This window comes from Erythranthe guttata, chromosome 7, assembly GCF_056151865.1.
Source record: "Erythranthe guttata isolate IM_541 chromosome 7, IM_541, whole genome shotgun sequence".
In the NCBI taxonomy this organism is placed as follows: Eukaryota; Viridiplantae; Streptophyta; class Magnoliopsida; order Lamiales; family Phrymaceae; genus Erythranthe; species Erythranthe guttata.
The window spans coordinates 14,110,008-14,134,382 of NC_142539.1; the positions used below are offsets into that span (position 1 = coordinate 14,110,008).

The 24,375-nt window shown below is 33.3% G+C and overlaps 4 protein-coding genes across 4 annotated transcripts; 1 reads left to right on the forward strand and 3 right to left on the reverse strand.

Annotated features, from left to right (window-relative positions):
• Positions 1 to 520: 520 nt before the first annotated feature.
• Positions 521 to 2,517, reverse strand: LOC105953986 (uncharacterized). The gene has a single exon (XM_012977659.2). It carries the CDS (start codon positions 2,417 to 2,419, stop codon positions 638 to 640), a length of 1,782 nt encoding a protein of 593 aa, XP_012833113.2. The 5' UTR covers positions 2,420 to 2,517; the 3' UTR covers positions 521 to 637.
• A 4,616-nt stretch (positions 2,518 to 7,133) lies between these two features.
• Positions 7,134 to 8,703, reverse strand: LOC105953948 (pelargonidin 3-O-(6-caffeoylglucoside) 5-O-(6-O-malonylglucoside) 4'''-malonyltransferase). The gene has a single exon (XM_012977627.2). It carries the CDS (start codon positions 8,701 to 8,703, stop codon positions 7,363 to 7,365), a length of 1,341 nt encoding a protein of 446 aa, XP_012833081.2. The 3' UTR covers positions 7,134 to 7,362.
• Positions 8,704 to 13,323: 4,620 nt separating this feature from the next.
• Positions 13,324 to 15,224, reverse strand: LOC105953845 (uncharacterized). The gene has a single exon (XM_012977525.2). The coding sequence runs from the start codon at positions 15,117 to 15,119 to the stop codon at positions 13,347 to 13,349; it is 1,773 nt and encodes a 590-aa protein (XP_012832979.2). The 5' UTR covers positions 15,120 to 15,224; the 3' UTR covers positions 13,324 to 13,346.
• A 4,330-nt stretch (positions 15,225 to 19,554) lies between these two features.
• LOC105953844 (putative disease resistance protein RGA3) lies at positions 19,555 to 22,890 on the forward strand. The gene is made up of 3 exons (XM_088820344.1): positions 19,555 to 19,817; positions 19,941 to 20,664; positions 21,022 to 22,890. The coding sequence occupies exons 1-3, from the start codon at positions 19,555 to 19,557 to the stop codon at positions 22,888 to 22,890; spliced, it is 2,856 nt and encodes a 951-aa protein (XP_088676470.1).
• Positions 22,891 to 24,375: the final 1,485 nt, after the last annotated feature.

A 24,375-nucleotide genomic window follows, 5' to 3' on the forward strand; every position in this document is an offset into this window, starting at 1 on the left:
AATTCAACTCCAGTTTCATGATTTACACCCCAATTTAGTCCAATTTCACCAATTAACCAATTTTGAACCTTATTCCAAATTTGGCCCCAATTTTGACCGCCACCGCCGGAGACCGCTGGTCTCCGGCGTTTACTTTTTTTTTTTTTTTTTGAAAACCTTTTTTTTCTTAAAAAAATTATTTTCATTAATATTACTATCTTGACCTACAAAAATACTGTCCCGGAGAAAGTAATTTAACTGTCTAAGACAATAATTTTAAGTATCTAAGACATAATATTACTGTTTGAGACAGTAATTTTACTGTATTAATTAATTTTATCGTCTTGGCCTGCAATTTTGCTGTCTTTGGCCGTAATATAATTGTCTCGGATCGTAATATTACTGCCTCATGCATTAATATTACCGTTTGGGACAGAAATATTAGTAATATTACTGGTTAGGCGTTAAATATTACTATCTCAAATAATAATTTTGTTGTTAACACAGTCATTTAGAGAGAATAAAAAAGTCTACGCCGGAGGCCGGCGGTCAACTGCAGTTTACCGGCTGGAAAAAAAATTCAGAAAAATTAATTCATGAACTATACAATATATTTATGGAATACCGACACCTGATCTCATAATCCAAAATAGTTATTTTATATTTTCGGTACAACTTTCTTAATCAATTCGAGAAGAACATCATCTTTGTTTGATCCTTGCAGGCGACTAATTAGCATGGAAGAAGTAGCTGCATCCGCTGAAAATCCCCTCTCGTGCATTTCCTCTAAGAATGGCATTGCCTTGTCATCCTCTTTCTTCTTCAGCAAGCAATGGATAATGATGTTGTATGTCATGCTATCCGGTGCACACCCACTCCTCTCCATTTTCACAAGCAAATCTTTTGCCTCGTCTACACACCCTTCTCGGGAAAGTGAACCGAGAATAACGGTATATAATTTAATATCAGGTTGCAATCCTTTGGAAGGAAGTTCGTTTAAAAGATTTTTCGCCTCTACAAGTTTCCCATCTTTGCACAAACCATTAATCAAGATCCCGTATGTGATTATATCAGGATTTAACCCTTTGTCTTCCATCGCCCGTAGAAATAAAAACGCGTCAGCAATTTGTTGTGTCTTGCACAAGCCTTCCAACAAAATATTGCAAGTACATAAATCTGGACGTACGTGCCGAGCTTCCATATCCTTATAAAGTTTCCATCCGTCAGCATTTCTGCCTTTACTAAATAATCCGTGTATCATGATGTTATATGTAACTGTCGTGTGCTGTAAGCCTGTAGAAGAAGCTTTGAGAAAAAGTCGCCGAGCTTCATCAACTTTTCCCTTCTTGCAATATCCGTTTATCAAAGTGCCGTAGCTAATAATACATGGCTTAAGGCCGTTGCGCGTTATGGAATCAAACACCTCTTTCGCTTTATCCATTTTCCCTTGCAAACAATACCCATCTATTAACGCATTGTACGTGACAATATCGGGACTAATATTTTGTTGCTTCATAATTTTCAAAACATCCTCAGCCTCTTTAATATTTCCTTCCTTATAAAATGCGTCCACCAATATATTAAAAGTAACGACAGTCAAGTATATCTTGTGATCGACCATTTCATCTAACAAGTTTTTCACCTCTTTCCATCTACCAAAATCGCACAAGCCCTGAATCATCGAGCTATATGTGACAACGTCAGGTGAAATGCCCTTTTCAATCATTCTAGACTTCAGCTCGAGTGCATTATCCACCATTCCGGTCTTGCATAAGCCATTTATTACCGCGTTATAAGCCAGAACATCGGGTTTATAGATAGTCTTTTCCAACAACAGAAGCAAATCACGGGCAGTATGAACACGTCCAGCTTTGCAGAGCCCGTCAATCGCAGTAAGAATCGTAACATCGTCTGGCTCACAGAGTTTCAAATTCAAAATCTTCTTGAACAATTTCTCCGCCTCGGCCACGTTACCATCTAAAAAGAGCCCTTTTAAGAGAGTGTTGAATGTCGTAACATCTGCATCGTAACCGTGTTTAAAGAAGCTGCCAAAGACAGCAAAACCGATGTCTACACGTTTCGAAAGGCAACAACAGTTAACCAAGATGTTCATCGTGTACTCATTCACAGAGGCACCCCATTGGCGCATTTCGTCGAACACATAAAGGGCAACTGGGTATTGTTTCTTCTTGGCAATAACTTGCAATAGTTTGTTAAATTCAGAGGCATAAGGGTGTGGACGCATTCTCATCATTTTACGAATCAAGAAAACAGTATCATCTAATTCATAATCTTTTCTGGGCAAAGTTGAAAAGGGCCTATTTTTGTGAAAATCGGAACAGAAGAGAGAGAAAGAAGAAGTAAAAGAAGCGTATGAGTATTGATGAGAATATTTAGAAGTAATTACTCTACAAACAAGAGCTACTCCATAACTCCTCATCCTCACAGATTTTGTTGAAGAGAAATTCAGCTGCAAAATGAAGTGGTAGAGAAGAAGCTAGCTTTCAGTTGTGCGAGAATTCCGGTACAACAAACAAGCCCTATTTGTTGTTTTTTGGGCAAATTGCACATCACCCCCTGTAAATTTCTAATTTTCGCATTTTACCCCTTCAATTTTTTTAAAGTGAATGCCGCCTTCAAAATATTATTTTTGTTGCACATCGCCCCGATAGCAAAATTTCGATGGATAAATTTAAAAATACATAAAAAAAAATACATCAAATTCATAACTAGAAGATCTTTTAGATTAAGGTTACATAAAGTTTAAACAAATGAATTTAATACAAAATAAAAAATAGATTTATATAATATTTGCAACAAAAAATATAATCAGAATTGAGGGTCCGTTTGGCTAAGTTTATTTTAAACAGCTGATAAATTCTTACATTTGTTGATAACATCTTGTTGCACATTGCCCCGATAGCAAAATTTCGATGGATAAATTTTAAAAATACATATAAAAATACATCAAATTCATAACTACAAGATCTTTTAGATGAAGGTTACATAACATTTAAACAAATTAATCAAATACAAAATAAAAAATTCGTTTATGCGGGTGATGGAAGATGAAGAAGTAAGTCCTAATATAATCACATACGGTATCGTGATTAATGGTTTGTGCAAAGATGGGAAACTTGAAGATGCAAAAAATCTTTTAAACGAACTTCTGTCCAAAGGTTTGCAACATGATTATTCATAAATCTATTATCTGGTATCAAATTTATCTAATCCAAGTTGGATTAGAAAGCAAACTCAAGCGATTACAGATTTGATGTTTTAAATTTTGTCAAATTTGTATTGCGTTTGTCAAATTTTGTCATTATTGTAATTTTAGAGAACTAATCTAAGAGTCCAAAAAAAAAGCAATAGTAAGAACAATAAATCCTGGGTAACTGTCGTGCCAACATGCACATGCTCGCTTCGTCATGGGATGGCAAAATAACCCGATCCGCTAGCTATTCGCATGTATCCGCTCCATTTAAAACCTGCTACCGAAACTATTAGAGTTTGGTAATGGTTTTGGTAAAAGAAAAGCAAATCTATATTTAATATATTATTTTTTAATTCAACATAATATGAATAAAAAAATAATTTAGCAAAATATTAAATAAAGTATTAAATAATTTAGCGAGGATATATTTGTATAATTTACTTTTTTTCCTTCCTCTTTTCTGAGAGTTACTTAAACGTTATCGGACCCGAAGTTATTTTTTATTACCATAATTTAAATGGTAAATGGATATCCGCGGGTATCCGGATACTAGTGGTGATGGTTTTGCTATTCCGTTAAATTTTTTTAAATGGTTTTAATATGGTTTTGGTTTTAACTATATTAAATAGTAATGGTTATGGTATTACACTTTTTCGAGGGTACCCGCTCCGCTGTCATCCCTACCTCGTCACCTCTATTTTGGCTTTGGCAAGAGGGGAGGACTATATTCGTGTAGTCACTGCATCTTTAGGTGCACAAATGGTTGGAACTTGTATTTTTATAATGCGAATTGTATTATTCTACCAATATCTATTATTTGAAAAACAATAAAGGATAAATTACGAGAAACCCCCGAGGTAAAGTCTAATTATAAAAATCATTCTCATAATTTGTTTAATTACAAAAATCCCCTCAAGGTATGTTGCTCTCTTACATAATTTATAAACAAAAAAAAAATATAAAGCAAATAAAAACTTTTAATGTTACAAGATATGTTTAATTCTTTCTTATATATATATTTTCTATTTTTAATAATAATATTTGGAAGAAATACATTATAGTTTTACAATTAAAAATAATTACGGTTTTTTAAAGATATTACAATTTACCCCGAAGTAATTAGTGTGCTTACAGTAATACATCAAGAGAAAAAATGATATTTTTAGAGGAATATTCCATGGAATAAAAAAGATTCCATAAAAACCAACACCGTATGGGGATTGTGTAAGACGGCAACATACCTCAGGGGTGTTTTTTGTTATTACGCAAACATAAGGAGGATTTTTGTAATTAAACCTTACCTCAAGGGTTTCTTGTAATTTGCCCTAATTTTGAAGTAATATGGCAAGAAAATAGATGAAGGAATTAAATATTTTTTTAACTCGACACTTTGCACCATGAAGATAAGTATATTAAAAACTGAAAAATAAATACCCTAACTAAATACACACATTGAATTTTTTTAGGGGCTATTTGATAAAACCATGGCTTAATCATACTTTGCACTCTTGAAATATATCATTTTAGCACTTTGCACCCTCGAAATAAATTAATAGCACTTTGCACCCTCGAAAGACAATAAGTCATGCATAATGCACCCCAAATGAATTTTTAAAGCTAATAAAGGTAATTTAATATTTTTAGTGGTATTTTTTAGGATGACGAATGTCAAATCCTTTTTTTTAGTTATCACTTATCAATTATTTTGAAATTATAAGTGCAAGAATAAAAATACATCTCATCAACATATTTAAAATTAGATTTTTTATCACAAAAAAATATTTTACGAAATAAAAACCATTCAGCTATTTCGTTATCAAGTTATCTGAAAATCATACTTATTTCAAGTATTTTTACCTAATATTTCCACCAGTTGCAATAAAAGATCCATCAATCAAATAATTTAGTGATAAAAGTTTATTTTATTTTATTTTGTAAGAAAATATAATTGTTTTTAATAATCATGTGTGATTTTTATTTTTTCGCACTTTGTGCGCTCGCAACTAGGTTGGAGGTTTAAGAAAATAAAAAATTAATTTGTTATTTTGTATTTCGGAAAAAAAAAAATCAATAAAAAATGAAATTGCCTTTATTATTCAATTCGGGGTGCACTGTGAATGCTTTATTGTGTTTTGGATGCAAAGTGCTATTATTGTTTTTCAAGGACGCAACGTGTGAAAAGGCTCCATTTCAAGAGTGCAAGGTGAGATTAAGCCTAAAAAACCTCTCATTCAATTTTGGTAAAGTGATGAATCCAAATTCAAATCACATATTTGAGATAACCCTATCATACCAAAATACCAAATTTGCCTTATTGAATTGTTATGGAAAATCAATTAAAAGATTTGCAGATATGCAAATCACCATAATTTAGGATCATATCATAATCTCTCCCCAAAATAGCGCCTCATTTCAATTAATGTTGTTTCCAATTTTTAAATTTCGATAGTTTTTTTTTTATTTCGTTGCAAAAATTAATAATTGCTTTTTTTTTTTTTTTTTTTAATTAAGCAGATTTACCAAAAAATGAAATTCACTAAAACTGAAATCCACTATTTACTGAAAGCAACATTTTGAAATCCACTAATCCCTGGAAGCAAGAATTTGGAACTATTAAAAGAAATAATTATTTGAAATTTATCGAACACCATTATGAAATTAACGTAATCCACTTTAAATATCAATGTCAGTAGAGGATTTAATAAATGAAAATGTCAAAATTCACTCTGTACAAATAGTGGATTTAATAAATGGAAATGGTGAAAACCACTCTGGGATACGGATTCGACGTGTGAGGGCGACGGTGGAGAGAAAAGAGAGGGCAACGGCGGTAGAGAGAAGAGAGGGGGAAACAACGATTGTTGAAAAAAAAACATGAGCATGAGCGTGAGGAGGGATGGGGGAGGAAAGAGTTGGGGATGTCGAGAAATAGAAAGTGAGATAAAATAAGTGTTTGATGGTTTAGACTAATGGTATTATAACGACATTGAATTATTTATGGTAATTAAAAAATATTTTGGATTTATCTTAAAATTAGGAAAATATTTTGGGCTCATCTTAATTGCACATATCTAATGAGGGTGTTTTGTCAAATAATCCATTTTTTTTTTAAGTGTTTGATGGTTTAGACTAATGGTATTATAACGACATTGAATTAAAATAAGTGTTTGATGGTTTAGACTAATGGTATTATAATGACATTGAATTAAAATAAGTGTTTGATGGTTTAGACTAATGGTATTATAACGAGAGAAAATAAGTATTTGATGGTTTAGACTAATGGTATTATAACGACATTGAATTATTTATGGTAATTAAAAAATATTTTGGATTTATCTTCAAATTAGAAAATATTTTGGGCTCATCTTAATTGCACATATCTAATGAGGGCGTTTTGTCCAATAATCCATTTTTTTGAGCCAGTGGACCGATTTGTATATTTTCAGTACTGTTTATTTTTATGGAATAAAGTGAAGATTGAAATTTTAATTCTTTCCACCCTCCCATTTCTCACCAAATTATTTAAAAATTGCATTTGTTTGATTAGAGTTCCAAATTATTTTCACTATTTCCCCAAAATGAAATTATCCTTTTCTTTTTCTTTTTCTTTTTCTTTTTTTTTATTTTATAAACATTCCCCCAAGAAAATTAAAATCATCTATCTCCTACAAGGCTACAACCATGATGTGTGACTACTATAGTAAAAATTAGAAACAAATAAAAAATCACTTTATTTTTCAAATTCTTCTTTCGCAATACATTTTTTCAAGACCTTTAAACATGATTTGACCACAGTATAAATTGTGTCTCCTCAAAATAAAAACAAACATTACTTTATTTTCAAATTCTTCTCTCAACACATTTTTAATTTGTTACATTTAAAAAAAAATCACGACACGTGCAATGCACGTGCACCTTCCTAGCAAGTACCCTCATAAAATTAGCAAAAGGTGTCCTCGTTGTTAAGTAAAACATGATACACATAGTAAAATATCAAAGTGATCGAAATCATTACATACTCGAATCAATCTAACATATTATGCAGCATCATTGCACACTCGAATAGATTTTAACAACAATTAATATAAACGAAATTTTTACAGTGGAATTTATTCAATTCTGAAGGAGAAAAAGAAAAAACGAATATATATCTCATTCGTTTCGTGACATTATGTTGTATATAACTTGATGTCGTCGTCTTGCTCGAAGAGAGGCATGTCGTTGTGATGCAATTTCACCCACGCCTCAATTCCATCACCCTCTTTGTTATCCATTAGTATTACGCTGTTTTCACGTGGCATTATCCCTATCCCTGCCCCGGCAGGCTTCCCCCACCCGAAATCAGCTTCGTAGAATCCAAACTTACTCCAATCGCTAAATGTGATGGAATAGTTAATCTCGCCACTCCTTAGTTTCACAAATATATCTGCGACGGGGCCCATCATTACGGTGTGCCAACCCGGAGAAAACGGTTTAGCACAATCGGCGATGGTTCTTTCGAGAGAATCACCGAGAATGTCGACTAGTTGTTCAATCCCAATTACAACGTCGTCGCCGTTTGTTGTTTCGGCCGGAGGAATATTAAAGAACGGCGTGAGCGAGAATAATACCAAATTCCCGCAGGAGTGGTTTTGCAAAGGCGGGGTCGTTCTCCCACGCATGTTCACCGCTTGTGACACGAGGCAAGATCTCGACTCTCCTCCATCGTGCTTCGCCCGGTCCACGCCGAACAACGCCTTGGCCATGACCGCGCACACTAGACGCACTCTCGAGATTCTCGTTGGCGGCCCTAATCGCGACAATTTCTTCCTCAGGCTTGCTATCGCATCCTTGCCGAACGAAAACCTCTTGAAAACAATACTAGGATCGTAGGATGTCCTAACAGGCGACAAGTTCGTTCCTGGAAACAACGACGGCGACTCGAAACTCGGGCAAATCGCGATTGGATGATGATTATTATTATTATTATTATTATTATCATTGGTGGAATTGGACCAAGCCATAACGAATGTCCCTAGAGAAGACGCATCGAAAATCTTGTGACAAACGCTGACGCTTATCACAAGCCCACCGCACGACATCAACTCCGTGATCTGGATCGACAAAAGTGGATCCGTCGGAGATTTGTCGACTTGGTAGAATTTGGTTGGAAGGAAATCATTCAGTAGCTCTGCTTCTTTGATTTTCAATAAATCGGTGAGATCCGCATCAGCGGCTTCGGCTTCTACAAACTCAGCACCCTGATCGCTGCAATCGACGATGTGGTCATTCGTGATGTGCCTTCCGGCAAGAAGGTAGAATTCGGGTAGGATTTTGGCCAAAGATTCTTCCAATTGATGGCTTCTTTTCTGTTTTGTAGTATAATTTGACGAGGGTGGATAAAATAGAATCACACCCACATTTATCGACGGGATCCGCTCATCCATGTAAGACAACTTATACTTTTTAAGGTTTGGAGGAGTTGAGGTACATGGTTTTATCAACTTCCTGCTAACAACCTTAACTTTCATGGTTATATTATTACATATCTTTGTGATCAGTAATCTCTTTTATACATATATGGGGTAAATTACAACCACTCCTTAGGTATGGTCAATTTACGAAAAAACTCCTCTTGTTTGGATAATTACATAGGGGAAATATGCAATACACCCCTCAAATGGAAAATATTTTGAACTAAACCCAATTGACTTGGAAAGACTTTTCCCTACACCCAAATTCCATTCTTAATTAGTGAGACCCCCCTAGACTAGTGTGAGAAGACAAACCTACCCTCAACTACTATAACCCTAATTATTTGCTCACCTACCACTTTCATCTTCTTCTCCACCTCTCCACCTAAACCCTCAAACACTCCAAAACTTTCAAGCTTCATCCACCGCCGTTGCCGCCGCCGCGCCGCCACCGCCGCTCATCGTCCGCCGCCACCGCCACCGCCGCTCATCATCGACGCCGCCGCCACCGCCACCTCTCTCACGCCACACCGCCACCACCGCCATCGCCGTTGTCGTCGACTCCCCCTCCCTCTCTTTCGTTAATTTTCTACCTTTATTTATGTATTTTTCGATTTCTTTCTCTCCCCCTCTCTCTCTCTATCTCTCTCTCTTTTTTTTTTTTTTTTTTTCTACAGATCTGAAAATACAATTTCAGATATGTACAGTAGCAGCAACAAGTAGCAGCAACATGACTATAGTCATATTGAAATATGACTATAGTCATATTTATGTATTTAATTAGATGAAATGAAGCGCACTCCCCCTCCATCTTGTTCGTTAATTTTCTCCCTTTATTTATGTACTTTCGATTTCTTTCTCTCTTTTTTTTTTTTCCCTCCAGATCTGAAAATATAATTTCAGATCTGTACAGTAGCAGCAACATGACTATAGTCATATTCAAATATAACTATAGTCATATTTATGTATTTAGTTAGATGAATTGAAGCGTACTCCCCCTCCATCTTATTCGTTAATTTTCTCCCTTTATTTATGTACTTTCGATTTCTCTCTCTCTCTCTCTTTTTTTTTTTTCCTCCAGATCTGAAAATATTTCAGATCTGTACAGTAGCAACAACATGACTATAGTCATATTTATGTATTTAGTTAGATGAATTGAAGCGTACTCCCCCTCCATCTTGTTCGTTAATTTTCTCCATTTTTTTATGTACTTTCGATTTCTCTCTCTCTTCTTTTTTCCTCCAGATCTGAAAATATAATTTCAGATCTGTACAGTAGCAGCAAGATGACTATAGTCATATTCAAATATGACTATAGTCATATTTATGTATTTTTTTCGAATATGACTGTAGTCATTTTTTAATATGACTATTGTTGAACATGATTGTAGTCATATTCGAATATGTTCTATCTTCTCGTTTCAAGTTGACGTGAAATAACAAGATTCAAATTGTGATTCTTTTGTGATTTTTTGTGTGGATGGTGATTGTATTGTTTCCCTAAACAATAGGGAATCTTAGTTGTTTTATATAATTTGGTAAACATGACTGTACAACACTATATAATCGGAATTTTGAAGCTAAAAATGTAAAAAAAGTGCTATATTAAGAAATAATATGACTACAATTGATATAGTCACATATAGTCATATTCAACTATAGTCATATTCGGCGTTGTAAACTGTCCAAAAAAAATTCAATTTTTTGTTTAAAAAAAAATTAAAAAAAATATTTTTATTAAAAAAAATATTAAAAAAAATAAAAAAAAAATAAAAAATGACTAAATAAAATCCGAAAATAATAAATAATAAATAATAAAAAATAAAAAAATAAAATCATTTTTTTAATGTGGTAGCAATTTTTAGGAATTTGTAAACATATTTTTAGGAATTAAATTATTATTATGGAAAGAGAAAAAATGAATAATTGGGTGAAATTATGCTAATTGATATAAGGGTAGAATTGGAAATACAATTTCTAGGGGTTTATCACAAAGAAAGATTTAAGGGGTGGACATATCACCATTTATTAACTATATGAGGGGTTTATTGCTAATGACTCCAATTACATATACCCTCAGGGTCTCAACTATGGATAATTACCACAATCTGATATATACAAGGCAAAAAACACATATTACGATCATCTTGCTTCAAAATGTTGAGTTTGAATGGGATAAAACGGGTACAAAAGTGATAATATTCTTTATAATCGAAAATTCCACTAAATTTGAAACCGCAAGGGTGGACGTATAAAAAGATTTATAGTTGAGGGGTGGTTGTAATTTACCATATATATATATATATATATATATATATATATATATATATATATATATATATATATATATATATATATATATATATATATATATATATATATATATATATATATATATATATATATATATATTACCAATTTTTTTAGTTGGATTTCGGGAATTACATGTGAATGGTTTTTATGACCAGCTAAACTCCAATGGGAGTATCAAATGGATTATCAAATCCATAAACCACTTTTTTTATATCTCAAAATTAAAATCTACTCCAATGGGAGTATCAATATGGGTATGTACTTTGATATTCTACTTCTTTACATGTAAAAATACGTCCTGGAAATTGAGTTATCAAAAAAATAACTACCTAAACATCCAATCACAAAATAACATGTGGCAATTATAAATAAACCACTAAAAATCTTCCAATTGATTATTACTTTTGATAACCATGCTTGGAGTAGATAAACTATTAATGGATATTAAAATATTATCTTAATTATCAAATGAATATTTGATAATTCAATTTTGATGTTTAGCATTGGAGTTGCTCTAGTATCAAATATCCAGCCACAGACTATTCTTAAAACAATATCTTTTTTAATTAAAACATGAGTCACGCACTATTAATTAAAACAACATCTTTTTTATTAATTAAAACATGAATACCATGAGGCCAGGAGTGGGTACAATGTTAACGTCTGATAAGGACAAATAACATGGGGTAAAGTAGACTAATCAAATTTATTAATATAAATACAATATAATATATGGCCTAAAAATATAATATTTGACACATTGTGGATGCCATGTATGTCAGCCTATGTGGAATTTTGTTTGTTATTTATGTTTTAGTGTTAAATACAAAAACACCCATATATTATGAACTTTGTATCATATATTCACTCTGTATTAAACATAAACACAAAAACCCGCTATTGTTACATTTTTTTCCAAAATGTGCGGAAAATACCCCTGCTAAAGCATATATCTCTCTCTCTCTCTATATATATATATAAGGGTTGTTTGAGCCATTTTCCACTATATATTTTTTTACCATTTTCAGTCAATTTTATATTTTTGGTATTTACATTTTTTTCTCCAAAACATCTAATTGCTTAGATTTTGTTTTTTTCTAAATAAAACCTTTTATTTTTGTCATTTTGAGTTTCTTCATTTTTTTTCTTAAATGTCTTCCGATAGTTCAAACATCCTAAGATTACAAACATCTTTACAATCCTATGATTGTTGAGAATTTGAACTACCGAAAGACATTTAAGAAAAAAAAATGAAGAAATTCAAATCGACAAAAATAAAAGGTTTTATTCAGAAAATGAAAAAAAAAATCTAAGCAATTAGATGTTTTGTCGAAAAAAAAATAAAAATACCAAACTTTCCCAGGTAAAATTGACCGAAAATGTTAAAATATATATATAGTGAAAAATGGCTCAAACAAACCTTCATATTTATAGGCTTTAGCAGGGGTATTTTCATCAGATTTTGGAAAAAAAGTAACAGTAGGGGATATATAATACAAAGTCCATAGTACATGGGTGTTGCTAAGAGTTGTGGCTTTCTTTTGACGAAAATATCCCAAAAAAATCTATATATATAAGTTCCTAAGTTTTGGTCATTTTCACCTCGCTCTTTGCGGTCCTTTTTTTTTCTTTATGCATAAAAAAACTGAAAAGTCAAATAAATAGGAGTGAAGCTTTGCGGATCATGAATGCAAAACCCATAAAAAAGAAAAATGAAAACACCTGAAATCTAAAAGAAACCCTAAAATTGAAATAAAACCTTATGAAAGAATTGCAAATTAAAAAAAAAAACTTTCATATTATTATGGCAAAACCCCCCGAAAAATAAAATTGAAACCCCTAAAAATCAAACACTAAAATCGACAAAAAATCCTAATTTAAATTAACGCTAAAAATCATTAACAATCCAGAAAAATAAACCTTCAAAAATTATGGATTATATCATACATAAAGCAGGCTAAAAGACTCATTTCATGCTCAAATAACACCGTTAAAGTTTAACTATTGACCATAAAAAATAGGGGGCGTTTGGTGTTTTATATACATCAGGGGGTAAATTATACCTTTCGCATAGTACAAGGGTGCAAAATTAATTTTACCCTATAATTTACACACTTGACAAATTTGTAGCAAAAGAAATGAAGAATTTACACGAACAACTCATGTTTATCTAATAATCTACGATTGAAGCCATATCGGAAGAAACCCTAAACGATTTTCTGCAAGTTATTAGAAAAACTTGGAAACATGAATAAACAAAGTAAAAGAAGATTAATCTATTTTTTATCATATGAAACTTAATCCCATAATTTTCACCATGACCATTCATTATTTATTTTCTTGACATTTTGTTTTAAAGATAAAATTATCTTGCAAGTGTATGTTATTTTATATTTTCGGTACAACTTTCTTAATCATTTCGAGAAGAACATCATCTTTGTTTGATCCTTGCAAGAGACTAATTAACATGGAAGAAGTAGCTGCATCGGCTGAGAGTCCCCTTTTGTGCATGTCCTCTAAGAATGGCATTGCCTTGTCAAGCTCTTTCTTCTTCAACAAGCAATGAATAACGATGTTGTATGTCATGCTATCCGGTGCGCAACCACTTCTCTCCATTTTTATAAGCAAGTCGTTTGCCTCCTGTACGAACCCTTCTCGGCAAAGTGAACCAATAATGGCAGCATATATTTTAATATTAGGTTTCAACCCTTTGGAAGGAAGTTCGTTTAAAAGTTTTTTTGCCTCTTCAAGTTTCCCATCTTTGCACAAACCGTTAATCAGGATACCATATGTGACTGTATTATTAGGGTTTAACCCTTTGTCTTCCATCACCCGTAGAAATAAAAACGCATCAGCAATCTGTTGTGTCTTGCACAAGCCTTCCAACAAAATATTGCAAGTATATAAATCTGGACGTACGTGCTGAGCTTCCATATCCTTATAAAGTTTCCATCCGTCAGCATTTCTACCTTCACTAAATAATCCGTGTATCATGATACTATAGGTAACTGTCGTGTGTTCTAAACCTTTAGAAGAAGCTTCGAGAAAAAGACGCCGAGCTTCATCAACTTTTCCCTTCTTGCAGTATCCGTTTATTAAAGTGCCGTAACTCCTAATACATGGCTTAAGGCCGTTGCGCGTTATGGAATCAAACACCTCTTTCGCTTTATCCATTTTCCCTTGCAAACAATATCCATCTATCAGTGCAGTGTAAGTGAAAATATTAGGACAAATATTTTGTTGCTTCATAATTTCCAAAACATCCTCAGCCTCTTTAACATTTCCTTCTTTGCAAAATGCGTCAACCAATACATTAAAAGTAACAACATCTAACGAGATCTTGTGATTGACCATTTCATTCAATAAGTCTTTAACCTCTTTCCATCTACCAAAATCGCACAAGCCCTGAATCATCGAGCTATATGTGACAACGGTCGGTGAAACGCCCTTATCAATCATTCTAGACTTCAACTCGAGTGCATTATCCACCATTCGGCCCTTGCATAAGCCATCAATTACTGCACTATAAGCCTTAACATCGGGTTTATAGATAGTCTTTTCCAATAACCGAAGCAAATCATGGGCAGTAAGCACATGTCCAGCTTTGCAGAGCCCATCTATCGCAGTAAGAATGGTAACATCATTCGGCTCACAAAGTTTCAAAGCCAAGATCTTCTTGAACAATTTCTCTGCCTCGGCCACATTACCATCTAAAAAGAGACCTTTTAAGAGAGTGGTGAATGTCGTAACATCTGCCTCGTAACCGTGTTTAAAGAAGCTGCCAAAGACAGCAAAACCGATGTCTACACGTTTCGAAAGGCAACAACAGTTAACCAAGATGTTCATCGTGTACTCATCCACGGAGGCACCCCATTGGCGCATTTCGCCGAACACGTAGAGGGCAGCCCTGAATTCTCTCATCTTGACAACAACTTGCAGTAGTTTATTGAATTCAACGGCTGAAGGCTTCGGCCGCAATCTCAACATCTTACGAAACAAGAAAACAGCATCGTCTACGTCATTTACAGAACTCAGATCTATTCTGGGCTTCGCCGAAAATCGTCTATCCGTATGAATATTTGAGGAAAATAAAGAGAAGTGATCAAGAGAAGATTTAGCAGCGATTGCTGTACGAATGAGAGCTATTCCAGAACCCTTCATCTTCTTAAGAGAAGTCTTTTGCGGATTTAGGTTGCAAGTGTTAGGAATTATAACTTCACTCTCTTTAAAAATGGTGCTTTTATTTGCTCAAAGGTTCAAGCACATATTTTGTAGGACAGATATATTGCTGTCTTATGCAATGATATAATTGTTTGGTCCAAAACAATAATATTACTGTCTGAAACAGTAATTTAGTAGCCAAGACATAAATATTAATTAAATTATTTTTTTTCTAAGAAAAAAAATTAAAAATAAAAAGTCAACGTCGGAGACCGGCGGTCAACGACGGTTGACCTGCCGGAAAAAAAATTCACAAAAAAAATTAAAAAAGTTTTCACAAAAAAAAGTTTTTACAAAAAAATATTAAAATGGGGTTAATGTAATATATTTGTTTAAATCCGGAGTCAATGTGTAATATTAAGGAAGTTAGATCATAATGGATGTAATTGATAAGAATTATTATTATGAAAAGTATTTTAGACTAAAGATATGGGGATAAATTTATTTGAAAAACTTTTTTTTTTATCAATATGCATTTTAAGTCTATTGTCATGTCCCTTATTGTCATTTGTCTTTATATAAAACTGCACAAAACTAATAAAATATCTATATGTGTTATATAGCAACAACGATTAATCCATAAATTTTAAGATACATCAAATCCTTAGCTACAAGATTTTTTTAGATGAAAAGGCTGCATAATGTTTAAAAAAATGAATCAAATACAAAATAAAAAAGATTTATATAATATTTGCAACAAAAAAGTATAATCAGAACTAAGGGCCCATTTGACTAAACTTATTTTAAACAGCTGATAAACTCTTACGTGCCATAAGATGTTTTAAGAGTTAATTAAGTTGTTACATTTTATTGTGTTCCGATAATGAGTTTATATGTTATTTTAACTCATTATACGATTTTAAATAAAAAAGTGGTTAGAGGTAGGTTTTAAAAATAGGGAAAATTACGAGAGACCCCTGGTGTAAGGTCAAATGATGAAAATTCCTCTCGCGTTTGTGTAATCACGATATGTTGTCGTCTTACACAGCCCCCTGTGGTGTTACTTTTGACAATATATTTTTTGATTGCATGAAATATTCATCAGTCAATGTCATTTTTGGCCCTGCTAGGTAATTGTAAGTATGCTAATTACTTAGGGGATAAATTGTAATATATTTAAAAACTCGTAATTGTTTTGTATTTTAAAAATTTAATGTATTTCTTCAAAATATAATTATTAAAGACATAAAATATATATAAAAAAAGAATTAAACATATCTTGTAACATTACAAGTTTTTATTTGTTTTGTATTTTTTGTTTATAATAATAATAATAATAATAATAATAATAATAATAATAATAATAATAATAATAATAATAATAATAATAATTATTATTATTATTATTATTATTATTATTATTATTATTATTATTATTATTATTATTATTATTATTATTATTATTATTATTATTATTATTTAAAAGAACATGCACAAGCAAAAGCATTTTGGGAAACAATATCCTCTAATTAAAGAGCACGCATATTACGATTATTGTCACCATACCTTGTTAAATTCTGATTTAAAAAAAAATACGTAATTCCATTAAAAGAAAAATAAGTTATAAATAGTATGCACCGTATGGTGGTTGTGCAAAATTCGTCCAAGACTTCTTCCTAAGCACGTCGATCTCCTCGTCGTCGTTGGAAAAGCTTGACCTGCAACACAAGAGTTCAGTCTAGTGAAAAAACGCCCGACGCTTAAATTATGATGGAAAATGGAAGACGCGCCACTCAAGAAACGGAACAAGTGAAATGGAATATTTTCCAATAGGCAGTACTAATCTACATAGCTACAAAAATTAGGAAGTCAGTGAGATGTCTGGGGCAATTTTTTTTCTAGGCCATGTTGGTCTAATTTTTCTAGAAGTAGGACATTTTTTTGAGGAATTGTAGAAATAGAATAGTGCGTTATTTCAAACAACCGCTTTTTAAGAAGACGTCACGTGTTGGGTAGATCTACGGTCCTTAAAAAGCGTCATTTTAATTGACGAGATTTAAGATGATGCCACGTGTCCAGCCTATTTCAGCTTTAATTTTTTTATTTAATTTGTTTTTAGGTCTAAAATAATAGTAAATTTGTTAATTAAATTGAAAACATAATAAATTATTTTCTTTGTTTTTAATCAAATTTTTAATTGTATTTTATTTAGAATATTATTATTTTTATTTAATTTGTTATGAATAACAAAAAGTACTAAAATATATAATTACTTAGAAATCGTTTCTTTTTGGCCATTTTTTTTGATAATTTAGTTTATTTTGGTTTGAATAACTAAAATATTAAGTTAGTTTAAAAAAAACTAACATATTAAAAAGTATAATTAAACAACATCATAAATAAATGCAATAATAAAATCACAAACAAACTTTTTTCAAGCCACCTTGTGGAGCTCACAAAGTAGCTCAACGTATTGACACATCACTGATATTCATAAAAATTAGATTTTTTTTTTTTTGCACAAAATAGTAACTCTTATGATTTAAAAATACATACAAATAAGATAAATAGGTTAATAAAACCTCGAATAAATAAAGAAAATAAAATATCAAAATGTGGATTTGAAAAAAACCTGCAAACAAAAAGTTTTTTTTTTTTAAATAGTGACTATCAAATATTTATCAAGAATATTATGCTAATTATGTTTTACAAGATAATTATTGTAAAATATAATAACTATTGAACTTTCTAATTGATTTTCAGACTTTCTAATTTGCAAGAAAGATAATTTAATTAAATTTTCTATTATTTTTAAATATAAAAAATGAATTAAATAAAGAAAAAAGAGCTGAAAAGAGCTGGACAGGTGGCGACATCTTAAAACGCGTCATTTAAAATGACGCTTTTTAACCACCTTACATTTTTGGACACGTGGCGTCTTCTTAAAACGCGTTATTTGTATTGACGCATTATTCTATTTTTTAAATACTCCAAAATAATGTCCTATTTTTCAAAAAAAAAATGGCAAACATGGCCTAGAAAAAAAATTTCCCCGAGATGTCTTTGTAGTAGGTGTGAGGAAACGGTTATGGATGGAATCTTTTGACTAATATTTAATACAACATGATTTAATGTCTTTGTCATTGACTTTTTGTGAAAAATACAGTTATTGTGCTTCAAATTTGCACTGATTTCACATTTAGTCCCTCATGTTCACAAAAAACACATTTAGTCTATTATGTTTTAAAACTTCAACACTTTTAGTCTTTGCTGTCATTTTTTGGTAAAACTAACGGAATCAAACGCGTACACATCACTGCCTTAACTAATCGACTAACGATAAATTGACGGAAAAGACTAAAAGTGTTAATTTTTTTAAATATGAGAGACAAAATATTTTTTTTGTGAACATGGGGGACCAAATGTGAAATCGATGCAAACTTGAGGGACAAAAAGCATAATTTCCCCTTGACTTTTTCGTTGTGTAAAACTCAAAGGTACTAATAATGTATCAAAATATATAGGGAAAATTACAGTTGTCATCCCTCAAATTTGCACCGAGTTCTCATTTGATCCCTTATGTTTCAATAATTTAACAATTTTGGTCCTTTTTGTCAATTTACCATCAGTCTGTTGGTTAAGGCAGTGGTGGGCACATGTTTGATTCCATTAGTTTTAACGGAAAATTGATCAGACCAAATGTGAAATCGGTGCAAACATGAGAGATGAAAACAATATTTTCCCCAAATATAAATATATATATATATATATATATATATATATATATATATATATATATATATATATATATATATATATATATATATATATATATATATATATATATATATATATATATAAACTAAAGTATTGGCATATTAACATCATACACTGAATTAATTAAATGATTATGAGTTAAAAAGTGTAAGTTGAGCAAAATATTAAATTCATCTTGTCTCTATCTATTGACCAAAACATTTATCAAAAGTCTCATTTGTGAAATTTGTACTTCGTTGTTGTAGCTAGCTAGTACTTTCATATCACACCATCACAGAAGTTCTCACCATCTGCTCTCTCTCTCTCTCTCAAATACACTTACATAGAACGAAAGAATGGAAGCAACTCCGGTTGGCGCAGCCCTTGGAGTTCTATTTCCAAGACTGATCTCAGTTTTGGAAAAGCAGATCGACCTCTTCCGAGATTTCAAGAAAGACCTAAAAAAGCTAAGAAGTTCAATCACCATGATTCAAAGTTTCTTGAACGATGCGGAGAACAAGCAAATCACCATAAGCTCGAAGGTGTCGCTTTCGATGCCGATAATGTTTTGGATGAGCTCGACTATCAACATCTCTCCGAAACAATTCATCATCGTACCCAACACAAAATCAAGAAAAAGGTACGATTCTTCTTCCCACACAATATTCGTCGTCTAAAAATGGCACATAAAATCAAGGATATCAATAAAAATTTGAAAGAGATCAACAAGGAGGCAAGCAACTATGGCCTTCAAAACATAGTAGCGGGTGCAAATGCTCAAGCTGATGGATCACAAGGGCCATCTGCTGGCAGAGAAACTGATTCTTTGGGTAACGATCCGATTTTTCTTGGAAGAGAAAATGATGTGTCTGAAATTGTGAAGATGATGACTACTCCTCCAAAGGGTGATCAAGTATTCTCTATCCTTCCGATTGTCGGGATGTGAGGACTCGGAAAAACAACAGTAGCTCGGGAAGTGTTTGATCATAAAGACATAAAGACTCGTTTCCCTAAACGTTTTTGGGTGCATGTTTCTGAAAATTTCGATCTCATGATTCTTTTCAGAAAGATTCTTACATCATTAACAAGAACAAACGTCAAACTTGAAAGTAGACAAGATGTTTTGGAAGAGCTTCAGACATATTTGGGAGCTGGAAGATTTCTACTTGTCCTCGACGATGTTTGGAATGACAGCGAGGAAAAATGGGATGATTTTATTAATCCGTTGAGAAAGATTAGTTCTGCGACAGGAAATGGCATTGTTGTTACTACAAGAAATCTGAGTGTTGCTTCACTGGTGACAACACTTCCTATTCACAAACTAAATGGATTGTCAGAAGAGGAGTGTTGGTCCATAATCAAAGCGAAAGCCTTCGTGGATGGTAATGTTCCATCAGAATTTGAGCTCGTTGGGGTATCTATTGCAAAAAAATGCCAAGGTTTGCCATTGGCGGCTAGAATGGTTGGGAGATTGTTGCGTGGTAAGTCGATTGATGAGTGGCTCCATATCGAAAAGAACTGGCTCTCAGATTTAAGAGATGAAAACTCAGTCTCCAAGATTTTAAAACTGAGTTTTGATCATTTGTCGTCACCAGCACTCAAGAAGTGTTTTGCATATTGTTCGATATATCCTAAAGGATATGACTTGCAAAGGGAACGCTTGGTTGAGTTGTGGATGGCAGAGGGATTTCTTGAAGGAAACGATGATATGGAGAGATTGGGCGGCAAATTCTTTAATCTCCTTTTGGAGAACTCCTTGTTGTTACAAATTATGGAGAGAAATGGCGACGTCAATATAATATATTATAACATGCATGATCTTGTGCATGATGTTGCATCCTCTATTTTAAATTCAAGCGATCAAGTTCGGTACATAAGTTGGGAATCAATTAGTGGTCAATCACGTGTTATCTTGAAAAAACAAGCAAGTTGTCTTCGTTCATTACGTTTCAATAATAGTGTCTGCGATCTCGTGTTCTCGAAGTTCAAATCGTTGCATGTTTTAATTTTGACTTCAGGCGGTCATTTTACTTTTGATGAGTTGTCAAGTTCCATTGGAGAGTTAATACATTTGAGATGTCTGGACATTTTTCACACATTTATTAAATGTTTGCCAAACTCTGTTGGTGATCTCTATCACTTGCAGACATTAAGAGCATGTGCTGACCTGGAGAAGTTGCCAAACACAATGAAACACTTGATGAACTTGAGACATCTCCACCTTCCTTCTCGAATCGAATTGCCTCCGGAGATGGGAAGATTAATTTCTCTTCGAACACTGATATACTTTGGAGTGAGCGATAAAAAGGGTTGTGGAATTGGTGAACTCAGAAGCTTGAAGAATCTAAAAGGGGAACTGGAGATTTATAATCTTGAAAAGGTGCGTGACAAAGAGGAGGCTAAAATGGCAGATTTATTACAAAAGTCGAACATAGTCAAGTTAAAGCTTGTGTGGAGTCACGGTCAGAATGGCAATGAGAGTGTTTTGGAAGGCCTCCAACCCCACCCAAACTTAAAGAGCTTAAACATTTGTGGATTTCCAGGAAGAAATCTGCCATCATGGTTTTCAATGATGTCGGAGCTTAATAATTTGATGGAGATAGGTCTTCGAAATTGCAAAGAATGCGAAAAAATTCCAATGCTAGGGCACTTGGGACATTTGAAGAATCTTTATCTACATGGTATGGAGAATGTGAAATCCATAGGTTCGTCATTCTACGGAATAGACAAGTGCAGCGGAACAGATAATAGAATTACTATATTTCCGGCACTTGAAAGGCTCGAGATGGTTTGTATGTGGGAGCTGACAGAGTGGTTAGAGTATTATAATGTGGTGCTATTTCCTCGCCTCGAGTACTTGAAGATTATAATGTGCATGCAATTGAAGAGTGCTCCAAGTCACTTTCCATACCTAAAAGAATTGGAGATTTCTCAAGTCAACAGTGAATTACCTTTGGCGAGTTTATGTGGGATCAAATTAACCTCGCTTACAAAACTCCGAATTAATTCAATTGATGGATTGGTGTGTCTTCCAGATTGGTTATTTCGTAAAAACCGAAATCTCTCGGAGTTGAAGATACTTTATTGTCCCAACTTAAAACATCTAGTGCCTTGCTTCCAAAGTGGCTACGCCTCTCTACTAAAAAAGTTGGAGATAAGTTATTGTCCGAATTTGAAAAAATTACCGGATGATCTACATAGCCTCGATGCTCTTGAGATATTGAGTATACATGATTGCCCGAATCTGATGGCAATACCATATCCACACGAATCACATGGTGAGCAAGAATTAGTATTATTAGGATTGAGTTGCCTTCGTGAATTGAGTATTCGTAAATGCCCCGGGTTGACCGAGTTGCCAAGTGAAATGATAGAGTCATGTGCGGAGTCACTCGAGAAGTTGGAATTGCTTGAATTGAGCAACTTAAGGATGGATGTGGGAATGGTGACGGGTTGTTTGCAGAAAATGCATCGTCTCTCGGAGTTAAGGATTGCTGATATTCCAACCACCGATTCCTCGAAGATTGGGTTGTCGTCTAATGACTCTAGCTTGCGGGGTACTTTAAGCACGGGTACAAGTTGCGGTGAGTCCTCACATTCCTCGGTTTTCGATGCCATCTTGAAAGGGTCAGCAAAATCTCTTTGTACATTACACTTGTACGGGACAAAGCACAGTCGGGATCTACCGGAGCAGCTTCAACATCTCACTGCTCTTTATGAGCTACACTTATATAATTTTGAAGAGATTGAACAATTTCCTGATTGGGTAATTGGGAACAACAACAACTTGTCCTCGTCTTTGCACCAGATATGTCTATATAACTGCAGCAAGTTGCGCCGTCTACCGTCTAAGGAAGCCATGCTACGTCTCACCAGCTTAACTAATTTATTCATTTACCAATCTCCGATGTTAAAACTAACAAGGCAACCAGACGGAGATTCTGAGTGGCCCAAGATTTCCCATATTCCCCGCGTAATTTTGGATGGAGTTGTAGTTCCAACTAACGTCGTCTAAATTTGTCGCATAAATTCAATAGATCGCTCAAGGCATAAATACTTGCACGTTGGAATTTTATATCTAATATTAATAAGTGTAATTTTATATATATCGTATTATTCGCAGCTCCGGAGCTCAACTTATAGAGCGTATGAATTAGTACATGATATGAGACAAATATTTGTTGCATTCATTTGAACTCCAACTTATTATCTTAACTGTTGGCACCAAATTTCCGTTAGTGAAGATTGAAGAAATCCGCCATATGTGGAAATTAAAGATTGGCAAAGATTTGTTTTCCATGTTTATTTTGGAATTAATTAGAGTCCTATTTTTGTAATATTGTTATTAGGACTTAGATTTATTTCCATGTATTGTATTCTAGTTAGGTATCTTTTGTATTTATCTAGAATAGAAGTAGAAATCGACTAGGATTCTATTACCTAGTTAATCGATTTCTTAGGGCTCAAGTTAGGTTAAGGGTGGTGGATTTCGTGCCTATATAAGGCCCTCAACCTCATATGAGTCCGATGGAGCTTTACAAAGAAAAATCCCAGCATAAAGGCTTTGAAGAGTGCAGCCCGTGCTGCAGCCCTGTCTGCACGGCAGGTGTGGCAACAGAACAGGTTTCTTCTACCAGGCCATAAAGAAGATCGGCGTTTCGGGAGAAGTGCTTAAAAGATCTCGGGAGAGGTCGATCCGCCGTTTGAAGGAAGTTCAACATTGGAGGAAGTCCAAGAGTGCGGAGGAGGAATTGCTTTGATTATCAACAAGTTCGAGTCGTGTGCAAGAACGGCGTATCACATAAAGAGGGAGTCTTTAGTGTTTTATTAAGTCCTATTAATGTACACATAAATCTGAACTAGTTTTGCAAGTCCTCGTGGATGTAGGGTACGTTTGTATCCGAACCACATTAAATTCTTGTGTTTTTTATTCTGCTTTTAGTAGGTTAATTACTGTGATAACACAAGAATACTGTTGCCACTCCTAATGTCGTAACACGTAGTCTGTCTCAACAGAAGAGTGGACTTTGATAGGCATTTAAATTCAACATTAACATCTCAGGATTTCACCGCAGAAGGTCAAAACTGTCGGGCCCTCAGAAGTGCATGCTCGATTCCTAATGAATCAAACATCGTAAAATTAAATCAGGAAAATGTAGTAGTTGATCCCCTAAAATCAAAGATTAAAAGGAAGAAAATAAAATTAAAATTAAGGATTAGCACCTCGAGCTGGAGCAAGTGAATCGAGTTCGTCGAAAAATATAACACATGGACGTGCTGCTCTGAAGCTGGTTTAAAATTTATGGTCTCGGTGTTTATTTGCTATTTTTTTTTACTTGTTACGAAAGGATAATTTCTTTCTCTGTTTAAACCTCTCCCACTCTCATTCCTCAGTTTAAGAGTTTTAATCAAAATTAGTCTTATGTATTTCACCATTTATTTACCCTTTAATGAATAAATTTGAATCATCGTATGTTTTTATTCGATACGGAAGAAATGG